The sequence below is a fragment of the Kryptolebias marmoratus genome, linkage group LG2, assembly GCF_001649575.2.
Source record: "Kryptolebias marmoratus isolate JLee-2015 linkage group LG2, ASM164957v2, whole genome shotgun sequence".
NCBI lineage: Eukaryota > Metazoa > Chordata > Actinopteri > Cyprinodontiformes > Rivulidae > Kryptolebias > Kryptolebias marmoratus.
In genome coordinates, this window is record NC_051431.1 from 25,251,184 (window position 1) to 25,265,532 (window position 14,349).

Below are 14,349 nucleotides of genomic sequence, written 5' to 3' on the forward strand. Positions count from 1 at the left end.
GAGTTGTGTGCATATGTTGATTAATGAGGTCATGTGACATATTTGTTTAAAAAATGGCATGTAAAGTAGCAGGGAATGTGCATTTTTATAAGGAAAGCTACTTTTAGTCATGTTTTTAGGGATGTAATGTGCTACTGGAATTTATTAGTATTTAATTACTGTGATTAACTTTTTTATTTCAGATCTGTTTTTTTTCTGTTTTATGGCAACAGTTTTGAAGAAAAATAAAATTAGATCATAATTTGGTCAAATTGGGTGTAATTTCAATATCGTAGAGTTTTATTGTTATATTCCATGTCAATAGTCACTTTTGATGTAGAGTATCAGTATTTATAAAACTCCTTTTTTAAAAATGTTTGCATCAACATTTTACTTCAGTTGGATTCATCCTGTGCATAAAGAATGACAGTAGAAAGAAGACCTTCATTTTAACATGAGCAGCAGAAGCAGACTTCAGGATGGTGACCACCTGCCTACACCAACGAGGGCATACAAGAACAAGAAAAGACAAAAACACTAAGCCCGGATATCTCTGGTAAAAAAAATAAAAATACTTTGACACTCTACCTCTGAGAACATCAAGTCCCAGTGGTAGAGCCACTTAGTGAATCGAACTTGATCAATTCACCCCCACAGATAACAGTTGGAAAGATCATTAGATGCTGTTTTTTTCTCCAACTTATCTTTGCTTATTGCCTTAGAAACAAAAGCATCAAACTTGTCTCGATGTTCATTTGCAAACTTCAGAAGCTAAATTTGTGGTGACGCCACAGGAGTAGTTTTCCTCTTATGACTCCATTGCGGTGGTCATGTTGTTGCAGATGTGCAGTAAAACGGCACACAAATACTCCAGAGTTGGGTAAATCTTTCTGTTCTTCGGTCACAAAGATATGCAGTTAAACAAGAGTTTTTAAAATTACATTCATATCAAAGTCATACTAGAACTCATTTTTCTTTCAAACTTTCGCATGTTTTCTCACTTTTTTCCAAAATTTTAAAAATAACCATAGTAGTCTTATTTTAAAAGGTAAATCAAACACAATTGTACATTTTCAAATTTTGCCGTAATCAAATATTGATCTTTTTCCCTCCATTTCCAAGGCTTTATTGTGTCTGATGGATAAAAATAAAAAAACGACTTGTTCTGCATTCAGTATGTTTTATATGTGTTGTTTAAAGACAGTAAGTTTATTTTGAAGCTACTTTGTAATGACGTATTATTTTGATAATATATAAGGAAACAAGAAGTGAGAAAAAGGAGGTTGTGAGGTTGTGCAGGAGGAGGGAGCATGGCTGAATCCAAATGTTAAACCTGACAAATCAACATTGTTCTGCACTTAATTGTTACTTGTTAATATTGAAATCTCAATGTTAATGTTGGGAGTATTTTTGTGTCATTCTGTAGTTTCACTCCAATTCCATGCAGCTTGTTCTGTGTTAAGTTATTAAAGGAGCAAGTGCGCTCATTTTCCTGGCTCTTGAAAAAAAGTTTGATGGGCCGTTTATCTATGTTAACACTTGGAGTACAACACATAGTGGGAACAGTACATGACTATTTGTTATTGTTCTGTAAACAGTATTTTGATGTTGACTAGAGAAGTGCATTAATATTGCATTAATACTATATGTTGAGAAAATTTTCTGAAAGTTCAAGATTCATAAGATTTTTTTTGTGTGTATGCTTGCTTTAGTTTCTAAAATGTATTATCCTAATGTCTATCAGACATCTTTAAAAAATATATTTTTCAAATAAAATTTTGATCATCTATAATTTGCATAGTAACATTTTTGAAGTGTGGTGATTAAAATGCCTTGATAAAATGTATGAAATGTGGCAATCAAATCTGCTTGTTAGAGCTACTTAAAGTTTCTTGTTAATTATAGCCTATTATAAATCTGATCATATAACACAAATTAACAACAATGGTAAACTAATATTGTATTGACTACAACAGGAGGCAGAGTATGCAAGTTTAATTAAAATAGCTGATTAGAGTCAGCTCAAGAACTCCTCTCAGTCTGGCTTGGACGTGTCCCATGTGAGAAAACTTTGAAATGAATCAGTTTGTTGACACAGAATGGCATAAAAGTAAACTAGGAATTAAACGACCTTAAACAAGCCTCCAATGTAAATGTTGTCCTATATCCAGACAGTAATGAAAACTGTGTTGGATTTTATTATTTTTTAAAAGCAAAATAAACAAAAAACAAGCTTTAGGTTCAAACAAAACCCAGTTTCTTTTGGAGTTATTTAAAAGCAATTATGACTAATTTATTGCTTTAACACAGACTAATGTGTAAGTATATAAGACTATAGTCCCTGACAGGGACAAGTGTAGTTTAATCAGTGACAGGTGTCTTATAAAGTCATTATGAAAGCAAGTCAAGTCCAACGTTAACAAGAAAAAGGAAAAATGGGAGAAAGAAGTGTGAGTCTACTGCCTTCTCAAAAAAACACCTGAAGAATCTACCAAGACTGCAAAGACCATTCAAGTACTCTTTTTTTAATATTGTAGAAGGGTTGTCATCTAGTGTGAAGGTGGCCATAATATCACAATATTATTTAATGTTCTAGTCAAGTCAAGTCAAATTTATTTGTATAGCACTTTTCAGCAACAAGGCGATACAAAGTGCTTTACAACATTTTACACAAAAATACAGAGTTAAAACACACAACAATATCTAAAATATGAGCTGGGATAATCTAAATGAAATCTAAGATAATCTAAATGAAATTATGAATCTAAATGAACTCATGAAACTAAACATATCTAAAAAATGAATCTAAATGAAATCTAATATGATCTAAAGGAAAAACACACACACAAGACAAACTGAAGATAAACTGAGGAAAACCAAACTAAGATACAATGAAAGCTAACATAAACTGAACTAGAATTTAAAAACCTGAGTTGATCAGACATGATAAAAACTAAACTAAGGTTACTGAATGGTTATCTAAAAGTATCAAAGGCCTGCTAAGAGTTAAAAAACATTTTAATTAAAGGCCAACATGATAAAAGCAAAGATAACTAAACTAAAGGCACTGTAAGGCTAACTAGGAGTACCAAAGGCCAGCTAAGAGTTAAATACATTTTAATGAAAGGTCAACTAAAATTGTCAGTTAAAAAAAAATAAACTAAAGAAGCAACATAGACAGAAATATGAAAGAGGGGGTGCCAGCAAAGACGTTGAGATTTAGGCGAGGAAAGCCCACAAACACTGTGCCAGATAGGCCTCTGTCTGCCTTGGTTTTGAAAGTGATGGAAAGTTTTATCAGTCTGCCTTGGGAGGGGAGCCGGCACAGATCAGCAGGTGCTCTGAGGGAGGGTGGCGGGGGGGTTGGGGAAGGGCTGATGGGCAGAAAGCGTTAAGTTTACATAACATCTAGGAGAATTTTAAGATAGCCAGCCTTCCAAGGCCGACTCAGTGGAGCCAGATTCAGAAATCAGAATTGTTTTTAGGTCAGGCCGACGGCGAAATTTCATGACAGCCTTAAAAGTCTTATTGAGATATCTCAATGGTGGATCCAAATAGCCAAATTTGAAGTGATCACTTCCACCGGGCCGAGTCAGAAACTTCTCCAAGGTCGATTCCATTTGGCGCTGCAAGTTCTAAGGACCATTCGCCTTTGTTTGCAAAACTGAGTCTGAGTATTTTCTGATCGGCACATTCAGGATGAACAATGTGGGTTCTGTCCCGGCCATGGAGCACTGGACCAGCCCTTTACCTTTAGTAGGGCCTTTAGGGGACATGGAGAGTTTGCACAACCAGTCTACATTTGTTTTGTAGACTTGGAGAAAGCATCTAACTGTGTTCCTCAGGGTACTCTGTAGGGGAGGTGCTCCATATGGGATTGCTCATTGCTCAGTTCATTGCTACTGACCATTCAGTCCCTATACAGGCAGACTTGTTTGCATTGACAGCAGTAAGTTGAACCTCTTAATGTTGAAAGTCAGACTTCGCCAGGGCTGCCAGTGACACTGATTTTGTTCATAACTTTCATGGACAGAAGTTCCTGGTGCACCCAAGTGCTGGAAGGGGTGGCCTAAGGATTCTATCTCTGCTATTTGTGGGCCTATTGGCATCATCATGTCATGACCTCCAGCTCTCATTGGAGTAGATTTCAGCTAAGTGTGAAGCATCTGGGATAAAGATCAGTGCCTTCAAACTGATGGCCATGGTCCTCAGTTGGAAAAGCCTAGACTGCCCTCTCCAGGTTGGGAGTTAGGTACTTCCTCAAGTAGAGGAAGCCTACTTGAGGAGACTGCAGGGAGGAGACCCCGGGGAAGACCCAGAACTCCCAGGAAGCTCCTCCCTCCTCCTAGGGCATTTTTATCCCACCCCCTTTACAGCTCTCCTGTCCTCATACAGAATTTTGGTTCCCTTACTGCGACCAAACATGTTTATTAAACAGACTAAAACAGTTACAGGCACAAAGAGCCGCTTGTGTCTCCGCGTGGCCTTTTTAAGTTCATAGATTTATAAGTTTTGCTGAAACAGCTGTAAAGACAGCTGTATTTTCTAACAGACTCGACCAGCTACTTCTCAGTGGAGCAGTAGAAGGAAAATGATTCCATTAAAGCTCACCGGATTTTCTGCATAAACACGCCCACAATAACTTCTGACCAATCACACAATATTTTGTGGTAACCCCTGAGAGAAAAGGTTCGGCCAGGGCCTTGTGTCATTAAGCGACAGATGAAGCTAATACGCAAACAAAATAACACACTTTTTGTCACACAACCACATGAATGAAAGCCGATTTCATGACTTCTCATGAACTATGCAAAGGCCTTATGTCCCATGACTGTCCTGGGAGTGCTTGTAATTCCTTCAGGAAGAGATGGAAGAGGTGGATGTGAGAGGAGATGTCTAGACCTTCCTTCCTCAAGCTGCTGCCCCCCTCAACCTTACTCCATAACAAGCAGCAGATAATGAATGCAAACTTTTGTGCAATCGCAAAACATTGGTCCCATGTCAACTGGGCTTAGATTAGATATTTGACAGTAATATCTGTTTACAACATGATCACACAGATCATATATTGAGCTAAACAAAACAAGGATTCCGCCCCATCATTAACTAAGTGCTGTAGTTTATTTAACACTTGACTCTTTCTGAATAATCATCCCCATGGCTCTACTTTTGATGCAGTTTGTTTACTGGTGCTGTAATCATTATGTCACCCTTGGGGTCACTCAGCCCCCTGCTGTCTTTCGCTGTCTCTCTGACTCGCCATGGACCCCCGCCAGGGAGTTGAAGCTTGTCATAAAGAGAAACTGCAGCCTTGGAATAAGCTTGGCAGTCTTCCAGGAATATGAAAACACTTACACAAGTACACATCAAAACACACACACATTGATTTGCCCTGGAAAGGAAAACTAGGTGTCCATTTTAGCCAGATGTGAACCATTAACTGAAGAAAGGCCCACTTACATGGACACAGAGACATGGTAACAGTTATTATATTTAGCTACATATCAGTCATTTGTGTGAATGGATGCATAAGTCATGTCACAGAGGAGTGAAACATATGTTTACTCCCTCAGCACTTGGTGAATCTGGCAAAGCTCGGTAAGGGGGTACGAAGATGTTTATGATAGAGCTGCATTATTCTGAAAAGAAAAACAAGCCAAGCTGTGGGATTTTAGTGTGCACTGTTGCTACCATCATCACTCAGCCCATATCTTCTGCTGCTGTTAGCATCACCATTAACATCCCACCTTTGCTAAAGCTCAGTGATTAATCACTGTCAAATAAACGTTTGTTTGTATATTCTGTTTTTGCTTCTGCAGTTAAGGAAGTTGTATAATTTTTATACAAGTAAAACAGAAATTAAAGTTCAGTTTCTAGACTCAGAATGTGATTAAATGAAAGTGGCTCTAAAGGTTCTCTTTTTTCACTGTTCAAAAAATAATAATAATGTTTTAAAATCATAAAATTTTAAGTAATGCTTTCGCAATTGTTGAGGTATTAAAACAATATCATATTATACCCCATTTCTATAAAAGGTAGGTGATAATGTAAATGTCTGTCTGTGTGTTTGTCAGTCTTTTAGCAAACTATCTCATGAATCAGTAGCAAATTTTTATTGAAACTCTCAGAAAGCTATTATTGGATATACATCTACAATTGATTCACTTTTGGAGTCAACAATTTAAGATGACCACCACAGCTAGTTGATCTTCGCAAACACAAAAATGGCTATGACTCAGTATGTTTGACCAGTATTGAGCTACAATTTAAGGTGGTAGTAGCTGTTAGCACACATAATCTGAGTGCTATCGAATTGCTTAAGATCTTTATTTTAAACACTAGCATGCAAGGTGATGGGTGATAAGCATAAGTTCAAGGAAGGCTATTTTCATCTATATTTGTAAGAGCCACGTAATGCCAAGTTTATTGACATGAAGGGCTTTTTTTATTATCAAACATTTTGGTTACTACAGTGTCATTTTCCACATTTTAAATAGTCCATTAGTACGTATGTAACAAATGAATATCAAAAAAGTACCACAGTAAGACGACTGCGTCAAAATAACAAAAAGTTATTGCAAAAGTTTGATTTTAGCATTCATACACAAAAAAGCAAATACAGATTATTATGATACGTATTGTTAAGTGTCTAAATTGATAGATGAGGTGAATGCATCATTAAAGGATTTGTCTGAATGTAGTTCCATTATCACAGAATAATTTGCCAACCACAATTTATTTTTATTTTGTCTTAATTGCCCGCTTTTGGTGCTTATTAAAATGCAAGACAGCTTTTAAAAGTAAATTACAAATGTGTAATTGATATACAACAGCAACACAGAAGCAATTAATGCACACATTAAGAGTAATGTTCATGTTCATGGTGATGATGAGTTCCATCTGAGATACTGTTTATGCTCTAATTAAAGCTTTGCTATGTGGATACTTTGGCAACCAAAACATAATAAACCAGAAGTCAAAAGAAACAAAAAAGAAGAAAAAATCCAGTTTGTATTTTATTAAAATGCGTGAGTGACTTTTCTTCTGGCACCACTGCCTATCCCTGAGGTGTTTATCTTCTTTCCTCCTCTTCACCAGTTGTTTGTCATTCTGTTTTCTAATAAACTATTTAACCATGTGTACTGAAGCTGAAAAACAAAACGTGGTTTGTGTATGTGTGACAAGGAATGATAAGGCAGTTTGGAAATCGTTTTTTCCTAAGCTCTGCTTCCACACTGTCTTATGCTTTGTAGTCCAGTCTCCCGCAGACAATGTTGGCCTGATATTTACAGCTCATTTTAAAAGAATAATTTCACTGTCATTACAATGCCCAGCAGCTAATCCTGAAAAACACAGATTTATCTTTACCCCTTTTTATCTCAAAGAAAAGTAGCACTTTTGCCATGCTTGTTCTTTTGCATTCAATTGTGATTCTTCAGTGGTTGTCTATTAATTTGTTTTCCCAACATTCAAGTAAAGACAAACATTTTTAGATAGTTAAAGCATACATTATATATATATATATATATATATATATATAAATTAATAATAATAATACAATTTCATTATTACATGCCAATCAAACTGGAAAACAATTAGAACAGGCAAAACTATAAGAAAATATTTTAAAACCAGTGAATTTAAAAGCCTGGCATTCCTTGGAGTAATATCACCTGCTGCCTTGGATGCCAAAGTTTTAAACAAACATTTCATGTGGTTCGTTAGCACTCCAAGTGTGCGTTGGGATGACTCTGAGCTACAAAACTTTGCTCAGCATCTATGAAATGGACTGAATTATATCCATGTTTCTGTTTGCTAAAGTCGGGTACCTGTGGTGACCACCTTATTTCAGGTTGACTCCAAAAGGTGATTGGTTGTAGATGTAAATCTATTAATTGCTGTTCCAGAGTTTCAATAAAATCTGTCCAGTGGTTCATTTTGCTAATAGGCAGACAAGTAAGCACATGTGCATTACATTATCACCTGGCTTTTATGGCTGTAGGCAATAATGAAATATGTGTATCACAAAAAAACAATAATAATGATAAGCACAAATAACATGTCCACAAATTTGAGTAAGATAAAGTAGAGTTAATGTATGTTGGATTGGCTAGTCTAAAAAAAGTATTTTGGGATGAGGATATAACGTGGATAAAAACTTAATGGTACACATGTTGTAGTGGAGGGGAATTCTAGAGCAGATGTGATGTGATCAGTAAATTTTGCGATTGTAATGGGCTCCACACACTCTCAATGCATTTCCCATGGAACTTGTTTGATGAGGCAACAATGGCTTCCTTTGTCCAGCCGAGCGACCGACGAAATTTGCGCATGTGAAATTTCGAGCTCGTACATGTGGACGTGCAGATGCGGGCAGGCGACGCAACAAAACTAAGTTGAAAAATGTTCATATTTTGTCGCTGTCGCATGGCATTAAAACCAATCAGCGAGGGTTTCATTGACTGACCAAAGAGTGTAGAGTACGCTGCATGCTGCAGTCTGCAACCAGTTTTAACATGGAGGAAAGCATCACTTTAGCTGTTTTTGACTTTCCTATATTATATGACATTTCATGCACTGATTATCGAGATACACACAATGACACAGACTGCTTTGAAAATGTCAAAATCCCTCCAATTTTATAACCAATCAAATTTCTTGAAGACAAGTTGCAAGAGTGCGATTTGCAACACTGCTATCGCGTCCTATGTTTTTGGTTTTACCCCAGTGGTGATTAGGGCCATTATTCTCTGTCATTTGTCGCTCTCATGCTTTGAGCCCATGACAATGCAACCAGCAGAGGTTTGGACCAAGGGAAGTTTATGGATGGTTTTGTGTGGTTGAACAGAGAGAAGAGTAGTATGGCAATAAATGCCAGAAGTACCATAACAATGAAAGTAGCTGTATAGTTGGGTCAACGATTTTTGAAGACAGTTGATGATGTGTAGAGAAACGTGAAAAGAATGAATGGAATTATTGATATTTTTTTAGGACAAAATGTGTTTTTTCTTAAAAAACACATCAAAGACTGTCAAAGATGACACCTAAATTCTTAACTCAAGGGGAGGATCAGACTTGTGAAATGTTCCCATTTCTCAATTGCCAGTGACAATTCTAAAAGAGTAAACATGGAGCCAAAAAGAAAAAAAAATCTGTTGTATCACTGTTTAGTTTAAGGAAATTTTGGGTAAACCAGCGCTTAATCTCTCCTAAACAATTTGACAAGGAAGCTGTATATTACCTATGTAATAGAGATGACACCCAAGCAACATTGTGATCCTGAAAATAAAATAAGTTGATGAATGATAAAAAGAAGGAGCCCCAGGACTGAGATTTCACTGTGAAATAGTGTAGTTACTGTAGTTTGATGTGCTTGCAGAAGTCTTGATAGTGTACAAGGCTACCATAAGTGAAAGGACTGAACACACAGTTTGGCTAAAGGAATACAACTAAAATAGTTCAGACAGTGTTTACCTATAAACCAAAATTTTAAGTGGTAAACATTAATAAGTAGAAGACACATTTAGCCTAATGTCAGTTTTAGCAGACTTATTGGCCATGAGATTTAAAAATAAAACACAAAAGTTGACACACGACCATTTTTCTGTTTATGAAATAATTTTGTTCTCTTCTTTTTAAAAGAAGAAAACTGTTTGTTGTGGCACAAAAAAGTCGAACATTAAAGACAACAAAGCTCAAATTAAAGTTGTTTTCTTGACAGACAGTTCATTAAAAAAAAGAAAACAGCAATTTCAATAGAGACTTGGGCTGAAAAAATAAATGATGAATAATTAAATAGCTGAATATATTAGCTTGAGGAGGTGGTGAATATGGTGAGAAATCTTTGAAGCCATGTTTCAATATTGCACTTAAATAATATTCAGGAGTTTACAGAAGAAAAAAAAACTTATTCAAATTTAGAGCAGATGAGAGCATTTTTTCTGCAATAATTAGTCAATTTGCTTTTCAAAATGAGTAAGATAATGCTTACTTTAAAAGTTGGATGGATCTTTGGTAAACAAAACCATCTAGAAAACTGATATATGCTAAAAAATAACAGCTTAAATAGGTTTATACAATAAATTATTAGGCTTTAGGAAAACCTAGTGTGAATTAAAACTGACTCTTTCAAAAGTAACTGATGTAATAAGCAACAGATTTAATCAAACATTTATAACCTTTGTGTCATGACTTCATGTAGTACTATTCGTTTATTATGTTTTGTCTCATCATTTACACTCTGGTGTTTTGTTGCCAGTTTCTTAACGAGATCTTTGATAAAATGAATATTGCTTACTGAAAATCTGTTGCAACTTAAATTAAATGCACTGATATATTAAATAATGTGTGAGTTTGATGGTTTGAATATGTAAACGACCTTCTGATAAGAGGCAGTCATGGACTTACAGTATAATACATATATTATAAAGCAAAACCCTCATCTTCACACAGTTTACATATGTAAAGGATAAGAAAAAAAATTGCATTAGATTGTTGTAGTTTAAATTTTTTTTTTTACTAAAAAGTATAACAAATATGTGGTTGCTTATTTCCATTGGAGAGAAAAAGTAAAATGTACTGTCATAATTCTGATAACACTCTATGCAGATAATATTATCCCATATTAACCTCTGTTTTATTTTTCTGTTTGTCTTTATTGTTTACAGGGCCGTGGTACACATTCAGGTCAATGATGTAAATGAGTTTGCTCCAGTGTTTCGGGAGCCACAGTACCGAGCTGCTGTGACAGAAGGAAAGATTTATGACAGCATTCTGCAAGTAGAGGCCACAGATCAGGACTGTTCCCCGCAGTACAGCCAGATCTGTAACTACCAGATCACAACCACAAACACCCCTTTTGCTATAGATCGAAATGGTGAGTAGAAGTGGGGGGAAATTTGTTCAGCAACAACACAAGTAATATTGTGTATTAAAATTAAACCTGATGTTTCCTATTGACAATGTACAAAGTGCTGTGCATTGCAAGTGTCTTCAACTGCTATATCTTAACTACTAATCTCAACCTCCAGTATCATTCAAATCAACGTTTGTACTTATTTTTAAGAGGAAAAAGCAAGAAAACAAATTCAAAACATACTGACTCTAAACGTGTGCACCTACTCAACGATACATAGAAACGACCTTCATTGCCATAGAAGAACACACAAACACCCAGAAGTATACACACATGCAAAAACAAAAGGAGCAAAGCTTAACACTCTGACAGATATCTCTTTCCAATATGTTCCCTTTTTTTGCTCTTTTCATAGATGAAATAAAGCTTTGCCCTGAGAGCAATCAGTTTTATCAAATCCACTCTGAAAAATCTGTGCACACGTATATCAAAAACAGAATCCAACCCAGATAAAGATAAAAGACTTTAAAACGAATAAGATCTCTCAAATACTCTTAGAAATGTACTTTCTAATATGTGACTGCTGACAATAAATTATTGTGTTGGCTGATATTTTTTAAATGACATCCTCTTTTATTTTTAAGGCTTTATTCATCAGGGCAAAAAAAAAAAAGATCTGGTTCTTCAATTATTCAAGTCTATCCTCAAGTGAACAAAAAAGCACAATACATTCCACCATGTCAATATTTAAAAAAACAAATGCACAAGCAAAAATGACAAAAGAAGAGTGGGAAAATCTAAGCTGAAAGGCAAAAGGAGGGCGATGATGATGATTAACTTTTGGAATCAACAGCATTCAGACTGGCCACCACAGCTAATCAACATTAGCCAACACAAAAAAAGGCTCTACTTCTTTAAATGTTATAGATAATGAACTATGTAAAATTTGGTGTGGTCGTATTTAAGAGTAATTCACAACACATACTACATCTTTGCTTAAAACTTTGATATTACATGTTAGAGACTGTCTGTTGGCAAAATATCTCACAAACCACTAAATGAATTTTAATAATCATTGGATGTAAATTGACAGCACATTAACTTCTGGAGTCAACCTGATTTAAGATGGACATAACATCAGTCTTTAAAAATACAAAAACAGCTACAAGTTAGTCAAATAACCAAATATTGAGCTAAAGTTTGATGTGGTAGTAACAGAGTCATCTTCAGCACATATTCTCAGCCCTCACACATCTTGGTCTCACAATATTGCATGAGATAATGATTATATTTAAAAGGTGAATTTCATTTCACTGCTTGAGCTTTAAGGTGTTGAAAATTTAAATATTCTGGTCCTCAAAGGAGATCCTTACCCTTGAGGGATAAGGGACATTGTTTCGAGAATGAAAATGTTCATACTTTTGTCAGGGTTGTTGGTAATAAAACCTAGGGATGCAGAATCACACAAGGAGCTGAAGAAACACAAAAGAAAACTAAAATACAAAATGAATGGCTGACGTGGCAGCAAAAAAACAAAACACAAAAAGGCAATAAAAACACGGGAGGCATGAAGAGGACTGGAAGCGAGACAACAGAATGATTGACTGAAAAGTGAGTGAAAGTAAGGAGTATAAATGGGCTGAGACAGAATGAGGTAAGTGATTGCAATTGAGCCTAATGAGTATGGGGAACAGGTGTGAGGAGAGGACTGAGAAGTAGAACTGACTGAGGAAAAGTACTGATGTAACAGGAAGCACTGGGCAACAACTAAACACAAGAAAAACACTAAAAATAATCATAACAACACAATAGTTAAACCAAGAAAAACAAAAACAGAAAACAGTGAAGACTGAAATACAGGTCGTGACAAGTTTGGTTCAAGAAGACAGATGGTTTGAGAAGTAGATGAAGGAAGCCTTTTGCATCAAATGAGGAAAACAACTTTAGACAGAAGTGGAAGTGGAGTCCTCAGATTTTAGCTTTCTAAAACTTACACTGGATAATTAGGCATGACCTAATTCATACATTGATGCAAGTGACCAAAACCTCTCAAAAAAGAGCCAAGAAAACAAAGACCCTCATGACCCTAACCCAAATGTTGAGTTTACTGTGAGAATAATTTGTATGTGAATTTAGCTTGCATAAACATACTATTTTGCGTAGTTTAAAGCTTGGAACCATGCACTCTTTATTTTTGAATTGATAAAGCACCCCAGATAGGAAGCAAAATGTCTTCAACTACAGAATAGAAATCCAGTTGTTTTTTGTTTTTTTAATTTTGGGGGGATTTATCTTGTTCTGAATGACTGAAAATCTACACCAGCATATCTTTTCATTGTGTCCCTTTTTCATTGCATGATCATTGTGCAAATCTTGAGATGTCGCATGTTTTACAACATGTTAAGCATAACCTGCCAAATAAACCAACTGATGAAAAGTAATGTAATTCACAGAAACCAATGTAAAACCTTTGAAACTGAATTTGTTTTAAGATGACAGAAATCTTCCTGCAAATTTTTCCCACTCTGATTAGCCATCAAAAGTTTTGCTTCTCCAAACTACTTTAAAGAAAAACAGAGCCATCCCAAATAAGCCAAATAAATTTCCCCTGTTTTACCATAACAAATTGTCTCTAAAAAAGTCAGTCCATTGTAGCCTGAAAAATCAAATTAATCTGTCATTGAGGTGATTTATTTTTAAATAACTTTTCATATTGCTGAATGTACAACAAAAAGCAACAGTTTAATGAGCTGCTTCAACAAATGTGAAACAGAAATGTTTTCATTTCTATTATTTCTATTAATTTAATAAAGTTATTCACTAACCTGATACCTGGATAAGAGAATTTAAATTACTTAGCATAAATTAACTTAGTGTGTCAGATTATGCAGGGGTAGGCCCAGGAATGGAGACTACACGAGTAGCTCAAGGGGAACTAAATGGTTTATTAAAGTAAAAATAAATAAATAAATAAATAAAGACTGCCGTGGCAGCAAAAACACAAAATAACAAGGAGGATGGCACAGAGGGGATCCTGGCATAGCATGAAAGCACATCAAGGGCAGATCACTGGTGAATCGAGACTGACTGAATATAAGGGCTGAGTTAGAAGAGGAAGCAACTACAGTTGAGACTAATGGGACTGCAGACAGGTGTGAGTAGGCGGGGCTGACCGACTACAGAAAAGTCCTGACTGAGGGAGAAGTGGCTGGTAGCACAGAGGAATACAAAAAGTCTAATCAAATGAAAACACACGGAACAGAACTAAACACAAATATTATAAAACAGTAAATAAGCATGATAAGAAGAGGTAAAAAAGTAACAAAAACAGTGACTCTTTTTCACACAGAAGTATCACTAGTTCCACCTGCGTGTCTCCTCACTCTTTTACCTTGTTTGTTTTTGTTCTCATTTTGTCTTTGTAGAGAATGCATTTTGTGTTTGTGTTGCTGCTTATTTACTTATACACTGTGTGAGTGAGTTTCCTTGAAGGAATAATGGGTATTTAATTTCAA

At 35.6% G+C, this 14,349-nt stretch overlaps 1 protein-coding gene across 1 annotated transcript in view; it reads left to right on the forward strand.

The window, feature by feature from the left end:
* Positions 1 to 14,349, forward strand: part of LOC108239357 (calsyntenin-2) — a 371,232-nt gene that overhangs the window by 216,159 nt on the left and 140,724 nt on the right. The window contains exon 4 of the mRNA XM_017422019.3: positions 10,647 to 10,855. Within this exon, the coding sequence (XP_017277508.1) occupies positions 10,647 to 10,855 (209 nt within the window). The remainder of the gene's footprint in view (positions 1 to 10,646; positions 10,856 to 14,349) is intronic.